A 17,083-nucleotide genomic window follows, 5' to 3' on the forward strand; every position below is an offset into this window, starting at 1 on the left:
TCAGGTTTGAGTCAATCATGATACCCTTGTATGCCTCAACAAGTGTGAGCGCTTAGAAAAAGTATTCAGAACATGTTTATGGTTAATTCAGGAGCCACTTTGACTCGATTATCAAATAAATGAGCTGAAACTTTGAACCAGATCGAACAGATTCCAGAATGAATCAATTTAATCAGATTTGTCAACCAGATGTAGAGCTGCACGATTCTGGATAAATTGAGAATCACGACTATTTTGGTTTCAAATAAAGATCATGATTATGAATATAAAACTAAACAAAATAACATGTAATTTACTAGAGGTTCTGACTAAATATTAATTCTTGGAAAAATGTTTAATTAATTTGAATGAATTATAATGGTTTTGAATGAATTCAATGATTCAATACTTATTTCATTACTGGATAAATCAGTGTTTTTGAACAAATCTTTTGAATGAATGATTCTATGACAAACATTTTTTAACAGTCACTTTGTCGCCACCCAGTGGCATAAGATGTTATTGATACAACCGTTATTTGAAGCATCAAGTTAGTTTCGAAAAGTGGTTTGCTCTATTTTGATAGCCATCATAGACATCAGTTTTTATATCCTAACTTTAAACGTTTATCTCACTACTTTACTGATAAGTTCAATTTTTTTTTAACAGATATAACAACTGTGTTGTTCAAAACTACTCTCTCTGGCTCAGCGCAAACACCGATTTTGAACGGTTCAAAGGTTTAAAAGGCGTGGGCGAATCGTTGTCATTAATAAAATAAAATCGTGTGTGTGTTTGAATCGAGATCACAATCTTTTTTTGATTAATCGTACAGCTCTAACCAGATGAATGAAAAGTATTGGCTCAAAACCCAAGTAGTTCACAAATGATGTGGTTCTCAAGTTCAGCTCATTGATCTGTTTCCATGATATTTTATATTTATTTTAACAGATTAACAGTCACCATTAATGTTCACTGTACAGAAACAATCTGCAAAAAGACTGTCAGAAACATTTTTGGTCCACAGAAAACAAATTTGAAGCATATGGGTTTGAAATTGCATGAGAGAGAAAAATAAATGGCACCTTTTGTTTTTGAGTGAACTATGCTTTCAAAACATTTACTTGAATTTAATAGACCACACTAAGGCTTTTATTGCCCAACTGCATTCCACTGCTTACCATGATATCATCTTCTGCCACAAGAGTGCAGAGGCCTAGACTTGTTGCACACTGAAACACAAGATCAACAGATTGTTACAATCTCAAATTTGCTGGATTTCTTTCTTATAAAAGGTGCAATAGAGGAACAACTGTTTACCGCTTGTCTGGCTTGAATGTTAGCTGATCCATCGTTGAGGATGGTCTTAAAAACAGGTTTAAGGGTTTTAAAAACCTCTTCGCTCTCAATCCCAGAGCCCAGCTGGATGCAAAGTAGACACGCCAGCGAGGCTGCGGCACACTGCTCCACACCTTTACCTGGTTTGCACATGCAAACAGCCAGCTCAACTTTCTGCACTGATGTCATGGCAACATCTGAAGAAAAACGTTCATTTCCAATTATTCAAAGTCATAAATTAAACCAACCTTTCTTCAAGCAGCGCTCAATGCTGTCCGTGATGGTCATCCTTCTCTCGGAAATGAACTCGTAGAGGATTTTAGTTGCCATGGCAGTCTTTAGTCCATCAAGGGCACCTTGTCTGGTCTTGGCACTAGAAGGGGAGTATAATTGCTCAGTTCAGACTGCCGCAGGAAGCAGAAATGACATTTAGATTATTCTGAACAATCAATTACAAGTTTGATTAAGTAACACAAACCTCTTATCCACTGTGCTGTCGATGTACACTTTCAGTTTGTACTGGAAGTCCTCTTGAGCCATTTCTTCACTTTCACCAGCTGTCAAATAGGATGAGGGATAATCAAATGTTCATCTCTGATATCATGCCACAAAGTAGTCCACAAGTGCTTATTTTGGGTGCCATTGCAGAAATCTAAGGAGACTGTAAATACCCACCATCCTCTGCTGCACTGGTTCTTTCACTGAGGCTGCTGCAGTGACTGAGGGTCTCAATCGATGAATCTTCATCACTGAACGGCTGGACATTTCCCTGTTGTCCCCCTGCAAAAACAGATAGCAAACTTTAACCTTTCTTGACGCCGCCTCATTCTGTAATAACAACCCCTTTGCAAAGCTGTATTACATTGTAACAGATACAGATCCATGCTGAACATGTGACAATCAAACAGTTACAGTCAGACCAAAATGATCAGGGATCTTCTATTAAACCACTCTATTCTAATGCAGGGATATGATGGGAGTTTATGCAGAGTGGCATAATCTAACCGAATAGTTGTTGTTGACATGTAAATGTATAAATCATGCATCGATGATTTATACACAAATACAAAAAAAAGACAATGTTCGGATTATTTTCAAGTCTTTTTACTGGGAAGTTACGAGTTATGAAAGGTACAGAATTTTTAGGGTTCAGATTTTTTTAAATGTTTCTAAAATAAGTCACTTACCATGGCTGCATTTATTTGATCAAAAACATATATCAATTTAAAATAACTTTTCTATTTGAATACATTTTTAATGGAAAACCTGGATTCAGGCATCATTCATGTGGATTTGGTGCTCAAGAAACATTTTTTATTATTAATCAATGTTGAAAACAGTTGTCATGCTTAATATTTTTAAACACCTTTAATTTATTGATTTTTTTTAACATTTATAAAATGTTTTAATTAGAGATGCACCGATACCAAATTTCTCCACCGATAATGATAGCCGATTATTCAGAGTGATATCTGCCGATACCGATAATTTGGGGGTTCTGCCTTTTATACCTTTTAAATTAATGATAAAATTATAATTAATTATAATGAAAATAATTATTATATTTCGAAAGAAATGCAAATATAAACTTTATTCTCTCCATTTCATCAACTTGTTTCAGAGTAACTGGTATCAGTTATAAACAAACACATTACTCAAATTAATATTAACATTTTAACTAAATTCTGAAGATTAAATTATTATTTCTTAACTTCCTGAATGTTATTAATTCACATAATTATGATTAATATTGAACAAACTGGTTTCTTAGCATTTTCTTTACACAAAGTACAAATTCAGTGCATTTTCCTGCTCTCTTTTCATTGACAGGATATATCGGCCCTGACTATCAGCTGTTTTTAAACTATCAGTCAATAGCCGATATTGTAAAAATTTGCTTTTTTCACCTAATACCGATTATTGGCCGATATATCGTTGCATCTCTAGTTTTAATGTCACTTTTAATCAATTTAATACACCCTTGCTCAATTAATGTATTAATTTTTAAATAAAATCAATTTATATATTTATATATAAATAAATAATATACATACATATATGACCTGAGTGACCCTTAAACTTTTGAATGGTAGTGTACTTTGAATGAACTTCTTTAGAACAAACAAATGATTTCTCATTTTAGGAGCCTTTAAATGGTGACCCACCCTGTAATGACACTTACAGATAAGTGTCTTTTCCAAATAATTACAGACAGTCATATGATGTGGGTGGAAGTCACTTTGACTTTAAAGAACCACCTTTAGTGAATTTAGTCATGTGTTATCAGCCCAGCAAAATGCAGATAAGTGCAGAAGGTACAAAGTGTCTTGTACTGTTGGGCAAGGTCAGAGGACACTTTTTTTTGAGCTTATGCAAACAAAAAAGTCCCTGTGTGAAATTTCTCAGACAAAAGTAAATATGTCTAGATATGGAATAGTACAGCGGATATACAGAACAACACGTGGAATGGTGGGAAGGAGTACAGCAGGGTGCCAGAACAAACTGTCTCTTCTCCTCCTCAAAGGCCTGTGCAAATCCAGCGAGCAGATGGGCCGAGAACGTTTAATAACAGACTACAGACTGATTTATACAAGTCTACAGCTGAAAAAATTTGGACTTCATGTTCCTGGTTCCTTCTTCCTGTCCTCTATTTGGTCCCAAACAGGCCTGTGTTATATAAGTGTGACTGCATGGCCTGAAATGACCTCAAACACACACTGACAGCTGAAAGACGACATAAACATTACAGTAGCTGCCTACTATTTGACATTTCAAATAACAAAGATCAATTCTTATACATTTATTTATTGACCTTAAGCACAATCAATCATATTGAGTTGCATCATCTGATTTTATTGTTTTGTTATTAATTAATCATATTGTACAGTATGACTATCATAATTTATTTATCTGTTTTAAGCTTTCGTCGTTTGATAAATATCATTAATATGACAAACGGTTTATAAAAACCCAAATATTTAAAAATAAACATTACCTTAAAAACAAACACCATATTTAAAAACACAAACGTACATTTTCGACCGTCCATGGCTTACACTGTGTATTATTCTTTTGTTTGTGTCAAAAGAAAGACACTCCTGGCTGTCAACCAAAGCGGGATGTGTAGTCATGGAAGTTGTAGTTCTCTTCCTCCAATTTCATTGCCGAATCGACGCGTAAAGAACTACAAATCCCTTTCGCGCAGCAGGCCACAAAAAAAAAAAACAACCGGTCATTTCCAGACATTCCACCCTACTTACCTCTGCCGCTCCTTTTCTTGGCCCGTGGCATCTTGCTTAAATGAGTAGTTCCGCGCCTAAAATCAACCAATACACGACCAGTTTTTACTATAATGTCTTTTCAGTTGAGTATATTCCAATGGCACAGTGAAAAGGAAAGAATTAAAAGCGATTCCGGTGTTACACTTGGAGCGCGAGCGATACATTTTCCCTCAAAAACTAGGGCTGCGTCAGCGCGCTGCCGCGAAGCGCTTTTATACGACCAGTGGTGACGTACTTAAAAAGGCGTTACCTCACGTGGACCTGGATACAGTAGGACCAATCACGTTAGAGTATACGCCGACGTCCTCACACATGACAGCCTTCCGCCTGGTTTGTATTGGTTTGTGCTGTCACGTCCTCATGCGGGTTCCATGTGTGCACGTTACACGATACAACAGATATAATGGCGGATTATTATTATTATATGTCTCTTCAACGGGGTTTTTTTATTATTAAAACCAACATATTTGATTGTTTTTACTAAACATAAGGATAAATCTTCTGTTGATGTATGTATATCGACTATTTGACTACCAGACATATCAAACAAACCACTGATTTGAACTTTGTGATTAACTTAGTGAAAATGTAAAAGGTTTGTTTAAGAGTTTATTTTATAAGGTTCACATGACCAGAATTGCCCATAGTTGAAGAAACTAACACTTCTAACATTTCTGTAGTGCATGTGATCAAAGTCTTGTAGGATAAAAGTCATGAAGAAAGCAAATACTGTATGGTTGAGGTCTTTCATTAGTAAAGACTCCTCTAACCAAATGAAACGAATGTTATGTGCAGCATTTTGCTGCACATGGGTTATCAGTGCAACAGGTGGACTCAAGGCAATGCTGACTCTTTGACCAGCTGCCTGGCAAAGGCACGGTGTCCTGCACATATCTATAAAGCCTTGTTAATAAAGTTCATTACATAATTCAATTCTCATAATCTTTAATCAAAATAAATTTCCTTCCTTCTTACAGCAACTTCTCTGATGACGTGTTTACTGGTGCAAGGACAGGACAACCTGTCACTCACCTTATTTCAGCCATTTAGCCAAAATCCCATTCAAAAAACCCACTGACTTCAGGACGATGGAACCAGAAGTGCTAAAATGTTTTCGGGTTTTGGCCTACAAAGTGATGTCAGACCTGCACCACTCTATTGCAACTTCCGTTTCATGTTGACTTTAAATATATTATATTAGTATTTTACACTTACTTGCCCAAGCAAAACCCCCACATTGATACTTTTTATGCAAACACTACTAAATAACTAAATCTGCCTTTAATGAAAAGAATGAAAAATAGCAGGGACTCAAAGAAAGTACACCACTAGAGGGAGCGCTTTCAAAATAATTGCACACAAACGCTTCAGAGTGATCTGATATTGTTGCATAATGCATAAAGGGATTCTTTTGATGATTCAAGATCAGTCAAATCAAATTTAGGTGACGCTTCATGGAACGCATCCCACATCAGTGCAGTTTTGGTAACAACATAATATATAATCATAGTGAGACTGTTTCATAACTGTTTCATCACATCTGATCTGTGGATTATTTGAAAAAGAGGGAATGTTTCTTTTGCTTTGGCTGACCTTTAGAATTTATGGGAATTAGATTTTCTCTGTGCAAAAGGGTCATATTTTAATGCCATTCTCAACAGGTTGTGCCACACTGTTATACACTCTGCTATAAATATTATAAGATGATTTGTCATTTTTCCCTTCCAAAAACTGTATATTTAACAGTATTTTACTGTTAAACTACAAGTTATGAACTCTCAAAGTTCATTCTCGTTCAAAATTGTTAAAAGCACAATATGTAATTTTTCGCCACTAGAGGTCGCTTATTTAAAACAAAGGTGTAGCACGATGACACCTTGATTTAGCGGAATCATGGGAGGTGTTGTTTTCACGTCTACATCCGGTAACAGGGTGTGGCTAAAAGCCATTGGAGCAAATGCTAATGAGAGACGAGCGCGACACACGACTCCAGAGCAGCAGAGCTTTTATTATGCCATAGACGACCACTTCTGCTTCTTCCTGTCAAGCGTATGTGGGGTAAAGAAGCTCTGTTTTATCATATTAGATACATTTGTGTGTTGAAAGTTGTTATAGTGTTACTCTGCGTTCACTCGGCGGCTCCTATGAGACACTACAGTAAGCTAGATCAATATTTATGGCGTTATTTTACTGTCAAATGTCAAGAGCACATTATTGTGACGCGAGAGCATATCAATGTAATGCGCGAGCGCAAATCTGTCTGCTCGCGCGCGGATTTCCTCTGAAAAGAAATTGACTATGGTGGTATGCGATCTCCACATTAAGTATTAAGGGAATGATGATTTGACCTGATCTTGTTCGGTCTTAAATCAGAAGATGTTTGTTGGTAATACTTTACAATAAGGTTGCGTTAACATTATTTAACTGCATTAGTTAACATTAACTAATAATGAATTGCTCTTCTTCAGCATTTATTAATATTTGTTAATGTTAATTTCAACATTTACTAATACGTTATTAAAATCAAATGTTGTATTTGTTAACATTATTAAATGCACTGTGAAGTAAACAACCAACAAACAGCTGTATTTTTAACATTAACAAAGATTAATAATTACAGTAATGTATTGCAGATTGTTAGTTCATGTTAGATAATACATTAACTAATGTTAACAAATAAAAACCTTATTGTAAAATGTTACCTATTTTTTAAATAAATTTCAACACAAAACGTATGACCACAATAACTTTAAGAAACATTTTTTGTTTGTTTGTTTAGATAAATCGGGGTTTGACCTGTAATGTGATGCAGTTAGACTAGGTTACATTTGATAAATATTATTAAATTGTGAAGAAATAAAATACATATCTTTGTCGAAAGAATTCCAGGCGCAGTTCACTCTCAGCCAATAAGATTCCATGTAGCATTTTCATGGATCAGTCGTCTCTTCTGATTGGTTTATAACTTTTGACAGCGTTTAATCCAAAAGCAAATTAATTTCTGCAAGAGCACGGAGAGATTCGTGAGCGCACATGTGCAGTTTGAGCGCGCAGGACACGTTTGAGCACGCAGGAAACAGTTTGAGCGTGCACACGCAATATCTGAGCGAGAGGAGAGGCAGTTCATAAGAGAGCACTGTATATTTGAGCGCGAGCGGACAGATTTGCGCGAGAGCAGAGGAAATCCGCACGCGAGCGGACAGATTTGCACTCGCGCATTACATTGATATGCTCTCGCGTCACAATAATGTGCTCTCGACATTTGACAGTAAAATAACGCCATAATATTAGGCATGGTAAAACACGCTGTAAATCAAGAAAACAAGATTTAAACAATAAGACTTACTGTGTTGAGCTATATAACATTATTAGTTTTCTGTCGATGGATGTATCCAAACAGTTGCTCACCTGTCTAATAAAACACATAATATATGAAAGTGTCTTTGGTGTCTCCATGATTTCTATAAATTAAAACCAGAAATCGAGGGTAACGCAGGTATGACGTCATTGATGGGTGACACACGGACACGGTTAAAAAAATTGCTTATATCTCCGGATTTAAACATTCTTGGAAACATTTGGGATAATGTAAGTACACAAGTCAACAAAATATATAACATTGTTCTAATGGTTTTTGGATATTTTAATCCAGAAGTCATATTGTACCTTTAATAATGTTTTCAAATCATTAGCACAAACATGTTATTCATAGACTGTTCATGGAGCATTATTTGAAATGTTTTAGTTCATCTATTTTTTAATATTACCACTTGTTTCAGAATATTCATTCAAAAGTAACGTTCCCATAATGTTTGAAAAATGATAAAATTAAATGTTTCCTTAACGTTCACATAACCAAGAAAAAACTTTTTTAAAACATTTAAAAAACAAAACATTCAGAAGCATGCACATTAGCAAAACGTTCTTAGAACATATTTTTGTTAGTTCACTAGCACCACAGAAAAGCACTGAAAAAAGAAATTAGTTATGAATGGGTGGGTCTAAATATGTATATTCATCCCATATGTAAACCCTGTTGAATAATTGATAACACACCCTGAGGGGCTGCGCAGGGGGTCAGTGAATAACGAACTGCTGTTAGAAATCAAACGATGGCCCAGTAACTCAACAAGCAGCTGGTTTGATGTTTTGTAGCGCTTTTTTGTTCATTAAAATCATTTCAAGTCAGGTGTACTTGAAGGCATCTCAGCGGGTTGGTAAAATAGATTTTCTTTTGCTTTGATTTCCTAACTGTATTTATTATTTCACAGATGATATTAGCAACCAGTATACTTACCAAAATACATGATGAGCAGGAGGTGGAAGGAAAGAACAGATTGCATGAGGTGTTTGCCAATTCAGTGGTGTGTGAAAGTCTCACACATCCACGCAGGTCAGGTGTTTAAAATGAGCTGATGACCCATATATCACCCTTTCATGATTTTAGGCCCTTTTCAAACAAATATTTTGACATTACTGTATATCAAAGTGCCTTTAAACATGTTAACACTTGCTGCATCACTAGATGCTCGGACTGTTTCAGAAAGGTCATGATGTAAACAATCGGTTTGTTTTTATTAAAGTCACCATGAAATAAAGATTGACAGTTCTTGTTTTTTATGCCGTATTGCAGTGTTTGATATACATGATTTATCCATGTACATCATTATTATTATTTTTTTAATTCATGTGCCCTCGTAATCTTTAATCAAAATAACTCCCCCTCCCTCTTGCAGCGACATCTCTTCTCTGATGAAGTGTTTACTGGCATGAGGGCGGGACAACCTGTCACTCACATGAGATCGACCAATAGCAAACCACAACCATCCAATCAATTTCCCATGGAAAAAATGAAGTCCCACCCTATCACAAGAGGTAAGAAAAGACTTTTCATTCATCTGCTTTTAAATTATTGCAGAGTATCCCTTCAAGGGATAGTTCACCCAAAAATGAAAATTATATCATGATTTACTCACCATCCTAGGTGTATATGACTATCCTCTTTCAGACGAACACAATCAGAGTTATATTATAAAATATTCTGGCTCTTACAAGCTTTTTAATGGTAGTGAATGGTGCTCCTGATTTTGAAGTCCAAAAAACCGCATCTATCCATCATAAAAGTAATCCATACAGCTCCAGGGGGTTAATAAAGGTCTTATGAAGTGAAGCGACTGGTTTTTGTAAGAAAAATATCCATATTTAAATATTTATAAACTAAAATAACTAGCTTCTGGCAGATGGCTGTATGCAAATTGATTTACACCAAAGACTAACCTTTGACCTGATGCAATGACGAACACAGAAGCACAGAAGATAGAGAAAAACAAAACACCAGTCACGAATGAGAAGTCTAAAATGAGAATTTTTAATGAGAAATGCACATCTCATATACATCGCTTCAGAAGTTGCTCTTTTGGAGCAAATCAATTTGCGTATGCTGTCTGCCGGAAGCTAGATATTAAATATATTGATTATTTTTCTTGCAAAAACCCATTGCTTTGCTTCAGAAGGCCTTTAGTAACCCCCTGGAGTCATATGGATTACTTTTATGATGGATGGATGCACTTTCTTGGGCTTCAAAATCAGGAACGCCATTCATTACCATCATAAAACTTGGAAGAGTCAGGATATTTTTAAATATAACTCCGATTGTGTTCATCTGAAAGAAGTCATGTACACCTAGAATGGCTTGAGGGTGAGTAAATCATGGGATAATTTTCATTTTTGGGTGAATCTCTCTTAAATGGACATGGTGATGGAAAAAGTATGAGATGGGAGGAAAAAATTTCAATGCTTTTGCTTTCTCTCGCAAATGTTTTGCATACACCCACGACACTTTGCGTTCGCTCGCAAAACTTTTGTGTTCTTTGCAAGTACAAACCCGATTCCAAAAAAGTTGGGACACTGTACAAATTGTAAATAAAAAAAGAATGCAATAATTTACAAATCTCATAAACTTATATTTTATTCACAATAGAATATAGATAACATATCAAATGTTGAAAGAGAGACATTTTGAAATTTCATGTCAAATATTGGCTCATTTTGGATTTCATGAGAGTTACACATTCCAAAAAAGTTGGGACAGGTAGCAATAAGAGGCCGGAAAAGTTAAATGTACATATAAGGAACAGCTGGAGGACCAATTTGCAACGTATTAGGTCAATTGGCAACATGATTGGGTATAAAAAGAGCCTCTCAGAGTGGCAGTGTTTCTCAGAAGTCAAGATGGGCAGAGGATCACCAATTCCCCCAATGCTGCGGTGAAATATAGTGGAGCAATATCAGAAAGGAGTCTCTCAGAGAAAAATTGCAAAGAGTTTGAAGTTATCATCATCTACAGTGCATAATATCATCCAAAGATTCAGAGAATCTGGAACAATCTCTGTGCGTAAGGGTCAAGACCGGAAACCATACTGGATGCCCGTGATCTTCGGGCCCTTACGCCTGTTTCACACATAATCCGTCTGCAGTGCGTGTGCGGTCCGTATGCAGTGCGTATGTGTTGCTGAAGCAGGAAGCGGCCATTGTGCTTTCACACAGCATACGTTTGCAGTGCGTAATGTTATATTCATTACGCTTATATATTGACAGTTGCTGGAGTAGTTTAGTACACCTAAACATGACACAAAGATTTGAAAACTTACTGTCGACACCAACAGCCGACGAAACTGCTTCCCATGCCTTTTCCTTCGCATTCAAATCTTTGTACAATACATTCTGCGGGTCATACAGAATTTTATGTTTTTCCACCTCAACGATGAGACGAGTGTCATCCATGTCACCCTGTTTTTGAATAGGTTGGTTTAGGTCCGCCTGTCACGTCATTGCCTGCTGGGATGCGAGTTTCCCTCCAACGATGGGGAAAAACATATCTTGATCGCATTATGCAAGTAAACACTGTTCATTTTTTTAAAATAAAATAATTGTTTTGAAATGATACAACTGAACTGTGAAATTGAAATGTTTCATTTTGGCATGAATATAGCTTGTTGCTGGCGTGGCGTTAAATCTTTAAAAAAAAAAAAATTCTTTATGTAATGTACAAAGTAGTTTAAATGTGCATAATTTCCTTTTTTTTTTTTACAATTTCAGGTCAATCCATGTTCATTTTGCCCACACACAATCTTGCAGCACTTGCACTTGCAGCACAGCAAAAATAGACTCGGTACATAAACGATCGCTGCACTGCTGCAGACGCACCGCTCCTGGAACGCAATGACGGACCGCAACCGCGTGCAGTGTGAACGCTCTAATCCGTTAACATGGGTGCGTAAAAAAATACGCAACGCATACGCACTGCAGACGGATTATGTGTGAAACAGGCGTTAGACGGCACTGCATCACATACAGGAATGCTACTGTAATGGAAATCACAACATGGGCTCAGGAATACTTCCAGAAAACATTGTCGGTGAACACAATCCACCGTGCCATTCGCCGTTGCCGGCTAAATCTCTATAGGTCAAAAAAGAAGCCATATCTAAACATGATCCAGAAGCGCAGGTGTTTTCTCTGGGCCAAAGCTCATTTAAAATGGACTGTGGCAAAGTGGAAAACTGTTCTGTGGTCAGACGAATCAAAATTCGAAGTTCTTTTTGGAAAACTGGGACGCCATGTCATCCGGACTAAAGAGGACAAGGACAACCCAAGTTGTTATCAGCGCTCAGTTCAGAAGCCTGCATCTCTGATGGTATGGGGTTGCATGAGTGCGTGTGGCATGGACAGCTTACACATCTGGAAAGGCATCATCAATGCTGAAAGGTATATCCAACATATGCTCCCATCCAGACGTCGTCTCTTTCAGAGAAGACCTTGCATTTTCCTACATGACAATGCCAGACCACATACTGCATCAATTACAACATCATGGCTGCGTGGAAGAAGGATCCGATGCCATGAAATTTAAAATCAACTTTTTTTTCCCTTAAAATGATTCATTTTCTCAGTTTAAACATTTGATATGTCATCTATGTTGTATTCTGAATAAAATATTGAAATTTGAAACTTCCACATCATTGCATTCTGTTTTTATTCACAATTTGTACAGTGTCCCAACTTTTTTGAAATCGGGTTTGTAAATGCAAAGTCTCTCTTTAGGGGCTCTGTAAATACTTCCACATGATTCTACCAGCAAAAAACGAACCCAACACAATGTGATGACAACCTGATTACACCTATTAAAAATACATCAAGCAGGTCATTACATGTTGAATACCCTGGAGTGATGTACCCTGACTTTTGGCAACAGCTGAAAGTGTGTGGTATTTCGATTTGAAGTCTGCTATTGTCGTTCAAGAAATAAAACAGAGGCCAGTGAGATCTTTATTCTCCTATGCTTCATATTTCATCACTAGGGGGCTGTGATGAAACTGCTTCTTATGGTGCTGTCGGTATGCGAGGCGGTAGCACTTAACATAACCATTGTCTGTTTTTTGTATTGTTGATGAGAGTACAAAATGTTGTCTTGGCAGAAGGTGAGCATTGGCAGTGTTTTTTCAATCATTTTCCAGGTTTCCACCCCTCATGCTGTTTTTCCTGGCAATGATTTAGACACTTAAAAGTTTGGGATGGACAACTGAATGAATTTCATTTCCTCAACCACTTCCTCCTCCTCTCACACTTTTCCATTTTCTCTGTTGATGCCGTGATGTAGGTTGGAACATCAAGTGTTGCCAAGTTTGGTCACTAAATGTATTAAGACTCCTCCGGAAGAGTGTATTCAGCCACAAGGGTCATAAATGACAAACTTTATATCAGCAAATCAGGAAGCAGGATTACTGTATCAGATTTACTTTGAGTTGTGGGAGGTTTAGATGAAATTATATGTCCTCATTTTCTTGATAAACCTCTTTGAGTATGACTAAGCAAATATGCTGGTCTTCAGTGCCAACACTAAACCAGATTAACCGAGATCATGTGATCTGTGAACTGTTGAAAGAAGGGGTTAATGGTGGTTGCCAGGTTGGTATGCAGTTACTAAAGTGTTAAGAGTGTTTTAGTATGTTGCTATGCCGTTGCTAGGGTGTTCTGGGTGATTGCTATGGTGATACAGTTGTTTACATTAATATCATTGATATACTATTATAGTTTTTATTAATTTTTAATTATTAATTTTCCATTTTCATTTTAATTTGGTGTAGATAAACTGATATACATAAGTGTAAGAAATAGAGACCTTGCCTTTAAAATGATGTGCATGTAACATGTGACTTCACCATGCTATTATGAATTTGCTCATTCAGTCGACTAAGTACAGCCTTGGCCATCAGCGCAGCAGTTCTGTCTCTTTGCTGAGGGCCAAGGTTACCTTGCTTTGACTGCTCTGGATTGCGTGACTACTGTCATCTGGCGCAGTTTATCATTTCATGCACTTCTCTCTTTTTTCTTGTCACTGTCCCTGACATGTCTTTCTGCTGACCCACAGAAACACAGTGCATGCTGGAGGGGGGGTTTATCTGATGTGAGAGAAGGAAAAGGCAGACTGATTGATCTTGCAGAATAACCACAAATCTCAGCCACTATGTGATCATGTTCCCCGAAACAACATGATGAAAAGAAAAATGACGCAGATCATAAAAACATGTGCTTGTAAAAACAGTATTCCACACACAGTGTGGACATTTTCAACAACATGAAGTGGTCTGTCCCTGTCGAATCTGTATGTTTCTTTCCATTTTTTTGAATACAACATCATTTTATTACATCTGACAAGACCGTCTGTCTGCATAGAACAGTGCCACCAAGTAGACCACAAGATTTCTACATTCATTCAGAGCAGGTCTGTGTCTTCTCCATTGACTTGATTCCCCCGTACTGACAGCACAGAGCAGCCCATCACAATTGTGCATCCATTTTTAAAGTGCTCGCCAAGATGGGCTTAAATAATATATTATGATAGAGAAGGGTACGCATTATTTCATTCGGACTCTCTATGTACAGCAACACTTCTGAAATATCAAACCAATACATCATCAGTTCTTCTTCCAAAACATGTTTTTGTCTTATGATTCATTAAGCCTATAATAAGTGTTTATATTTTAGGAAATTGAGTACATCACTCCCCCATGCGTGTCTCGTCATATCCGTAAATAGAGAAAGGTTTCTCCGGCTACTTTGACGCGTGTGTGGTGTGAGAGTGGCATAGGTTAATTGTCACAATGAGGGAGAAAGGTTGTCATGGAGCACTATTAAATGGTTAGTTCACCCAAAAATTAAATTTATGTCATTAATTACTCACCCTCATGTCATCCCAAACCCGTAAGACCTTCGCTCATCTTCAGAACACAAATTAAGATATGATTGACGAAATCCAAGAGCTTTCTGACCTCCCTACAGATAGCAACGTCATAACCAATTTCAAGGTAAGTAAAGACATCGTTAAAATAGCCCATGTGACTACGGTGATTCAATAATAATGAGCCGGCGTTCTGATGTAGAACCCGGAAGCGCTGCACTGTGTTTACAACATGAACAGTGTAGGAGAATGACATGGAAGAGAAGAAATTGTTGAATAATGTCATTATTTTTGTTTTGTTTTTACACACAAATTATTCTCGTAGCTTTATAACATTAAGGTTGAACCACTGTAGTCACATGGACTATTTTAACGATGTCTTTACTACCTTTCTGGGCCATGAAATTGGTTATGACGTTGCTGTCTAGGGAGATCAGAAAGCTCTCAGATTTCATCAAAAATATCTTAATTTGTGTTCTGAAAATGAACAAAGGTCTTACGGGTTTGGAACGACATGAGGGTGAGTAATTAATGACAGAATTTTCTTTTTTTTGGGTGAACTATCCCTTTAAGGCCTGATCACTCCAAGAGCGATAACTATAACGATAACTATAAAAGATATAGTTCTAAAAATCATTCTAAATATAAATGAATAGCAGAGTCCATACCACAACTATATAACAATAACAGCACAAGGGAACGGTTTAGTTGGAATCACTTTCAGAATTTTTTTTTCCCAGCTGATAACATTGACAGCCAATCAGAATCCACCGTGCTTTAGAGAGCTCACGCATTTAAAGCAGCAGATGAAAAAAATCAGCCTGCACTTGTAATAAACAGAATGATATCGTCCACTAGTGTGGACACTAATATAGTCATCGTTATCTTTATAGTTATTGTTCTTGGTGAGAACAGGCCTGTCGTCTTGCTTTTTTTAAACACAAAATTGTTCCTATATGAATGACCTCTTATAAGACATCATATTATGCTATTATTAATATACGGCCTATTAGTGTTACCTAGGTTGGCAGCTCACTAGGTTTTGAAGCAGAGCTTGTGTCTTACTACAAAACCCCTATAAAGAAATGCTCAGTTGTGGCTGTTTTACATCCAGAAACCATCTATAAAAAGATTCTACTTCACCTCTGAGTCAGTGTGAAAGAAATCAATGTGAGTAGGTGGCAATCAATGTTTACAGCTTGCTTTTTATTTTGATTCGGGGATATCTATCTTGGATATCCACCAACCAAGAAATTCTCAAGAAGCTGTGAGCTGGACGGATGTGATGCTTCTTGTTATAGTTTCTGTTCTGCTTCTCTCAGGCTGTGACGTCTGGTGTAAACAGCAGCAGGGAACCAATAATGGTTAATTGATTCAGTCACTATACAGCAGTAATAATAGAGAAGATTATTTGATTATTTGATATGATTATTTGTTATGTGAGAAGCCTTTTGGGGGAATGTTGCTTTTCTCTGTGTGTTGCCTGGCAACTTGATTTTACATTTAATATATGGAAAAACTAACCAAGGATGACATACATCCATTCAAATATGAAGAGTGAGAAATGTTAGAAAATCCCTCTACTGCCTACATTAGCTGATAAAAGTGATACATCTCACACAGGAAGAAGAAATCAATTGAGTAATGCAGAATCATCTTGGCAACCAAATGTAATGTATATAATGAATATAATGAAATGAAAAAGACAATAAAAACCTTTTTTCAGTTGCTTCAGTTTTCTGAGTGATTTTACTTGGAAAACCGTGGGTTGATTTTACTTAGGGAAGTGAGACGTTTGACCCAGTTAATAGTATCACTCTATCACTCACGCTCTATTCTCTATTCTCTGGAATTTTTTTTTTTTTTAAGTCTTCTTATTGGAATTGCAAATATTACATATGTAGTGCCAAAATAGCTCTCTGGTGCTTTTCAGTCAAAAAACTGAACAGTTTTTTTTTTTTTATTAATAATTTTATGTTTTTTTTTTTTTTAGAATTTTTTTTAGAATTTTTTACTTCATTTAAATAGTACAAAACTTGGTAAAGTTTTTTGCTCTTGCTATGTGAAAAGAAAAAAAATCACGATTCAAAAAGGTTAAATGATCCTGAAAAAATTAGTCACACCTGTACTCTTCATGGTTACAAATGAATGGGAAGTCATTTGTAACCATGTCAACTAGTGAATTGTAACCATTTCAACTAGTGGAGAATGAATTGTAACCATTTCAACTAGTGGAGATGTTTGG

General features: G+C 36.5%; 1 protein-coding gene and 1 long non-coding RNA gene across 4 annotated transcripts in view; one reads left to right on the forward strand and one right to left on the reverse strand.

Annotated features, from left to right (window-relative positions):
- Nucleotides 1–4,798, reverse strand: part of ifrd1 (interferon-related developmental regulator 1) — a 6,720-nt gene extending 1,922 nt beyond the window's left edge. Inside the window, exons 1-6 of one of the 3 annotated variants that reach the window (XM_048155749.1) lie at nucleotides 4,578–4,798; nucleotides 1,993–2,097; nucleotides 1,796–1,874; nucleotides 1,566–1,690; nucleotides 1,300–1,457; nucleotides 1,161–1,211 (exon numbers count right to left, since the gene is read on the reverse strand). In XM_048155749.1, the coding sequence (XP_048011706.1) occupies nucleotides 1,161–1,211; nucleotides 1,300–1,457; nucleotides 1,566–1,690; nucleotides 1,796–1,874; nucleotides 1,993–2,097; nucleotides 4,578–4,608 (549 nt within the window). In that variant the 5' untranslated portion in view covers nucleotides 4,609–4,798. The other 2 variants (XM_048155750.1, XM_048155751.1) reach the window with 2 other exon arrangements.
- Nucleotides 4,799–8,568: 3,770 nt separating this feature from the next.
- On the forward strand, nucleotides 8,569–11,926 carry LOC125246398. The gene is made up of 3 exons (XR_007179844.1): nucleotides 8,569–9,473; nucleotides 11,402–11,494; nucleotides 11,697–11,926. It is a non-coding gene; the product is annotated as an uncharacterized LOC125246398 (long non-coding RNA).
- The last annotated feature ends 5,157 nt before the right edge of the window (nucleotides 11,927–17,083 follow it).

This window comes from Megalobrama amblycephala, linkage group LG14, assembly GCF_018812025.1.
Source record: "Megalobrama amblycephala isolate DHTTF-2021 linkage group LG14, ASM1881202v1, whole genome shotgun sequence".
Lineage (NCBI taxonomy): Eukaryota > Metazoa > Chordata > Actinopteri > Cypriniformes > Xenocyprididae > Megalobrama > Megalobrama amblycephala.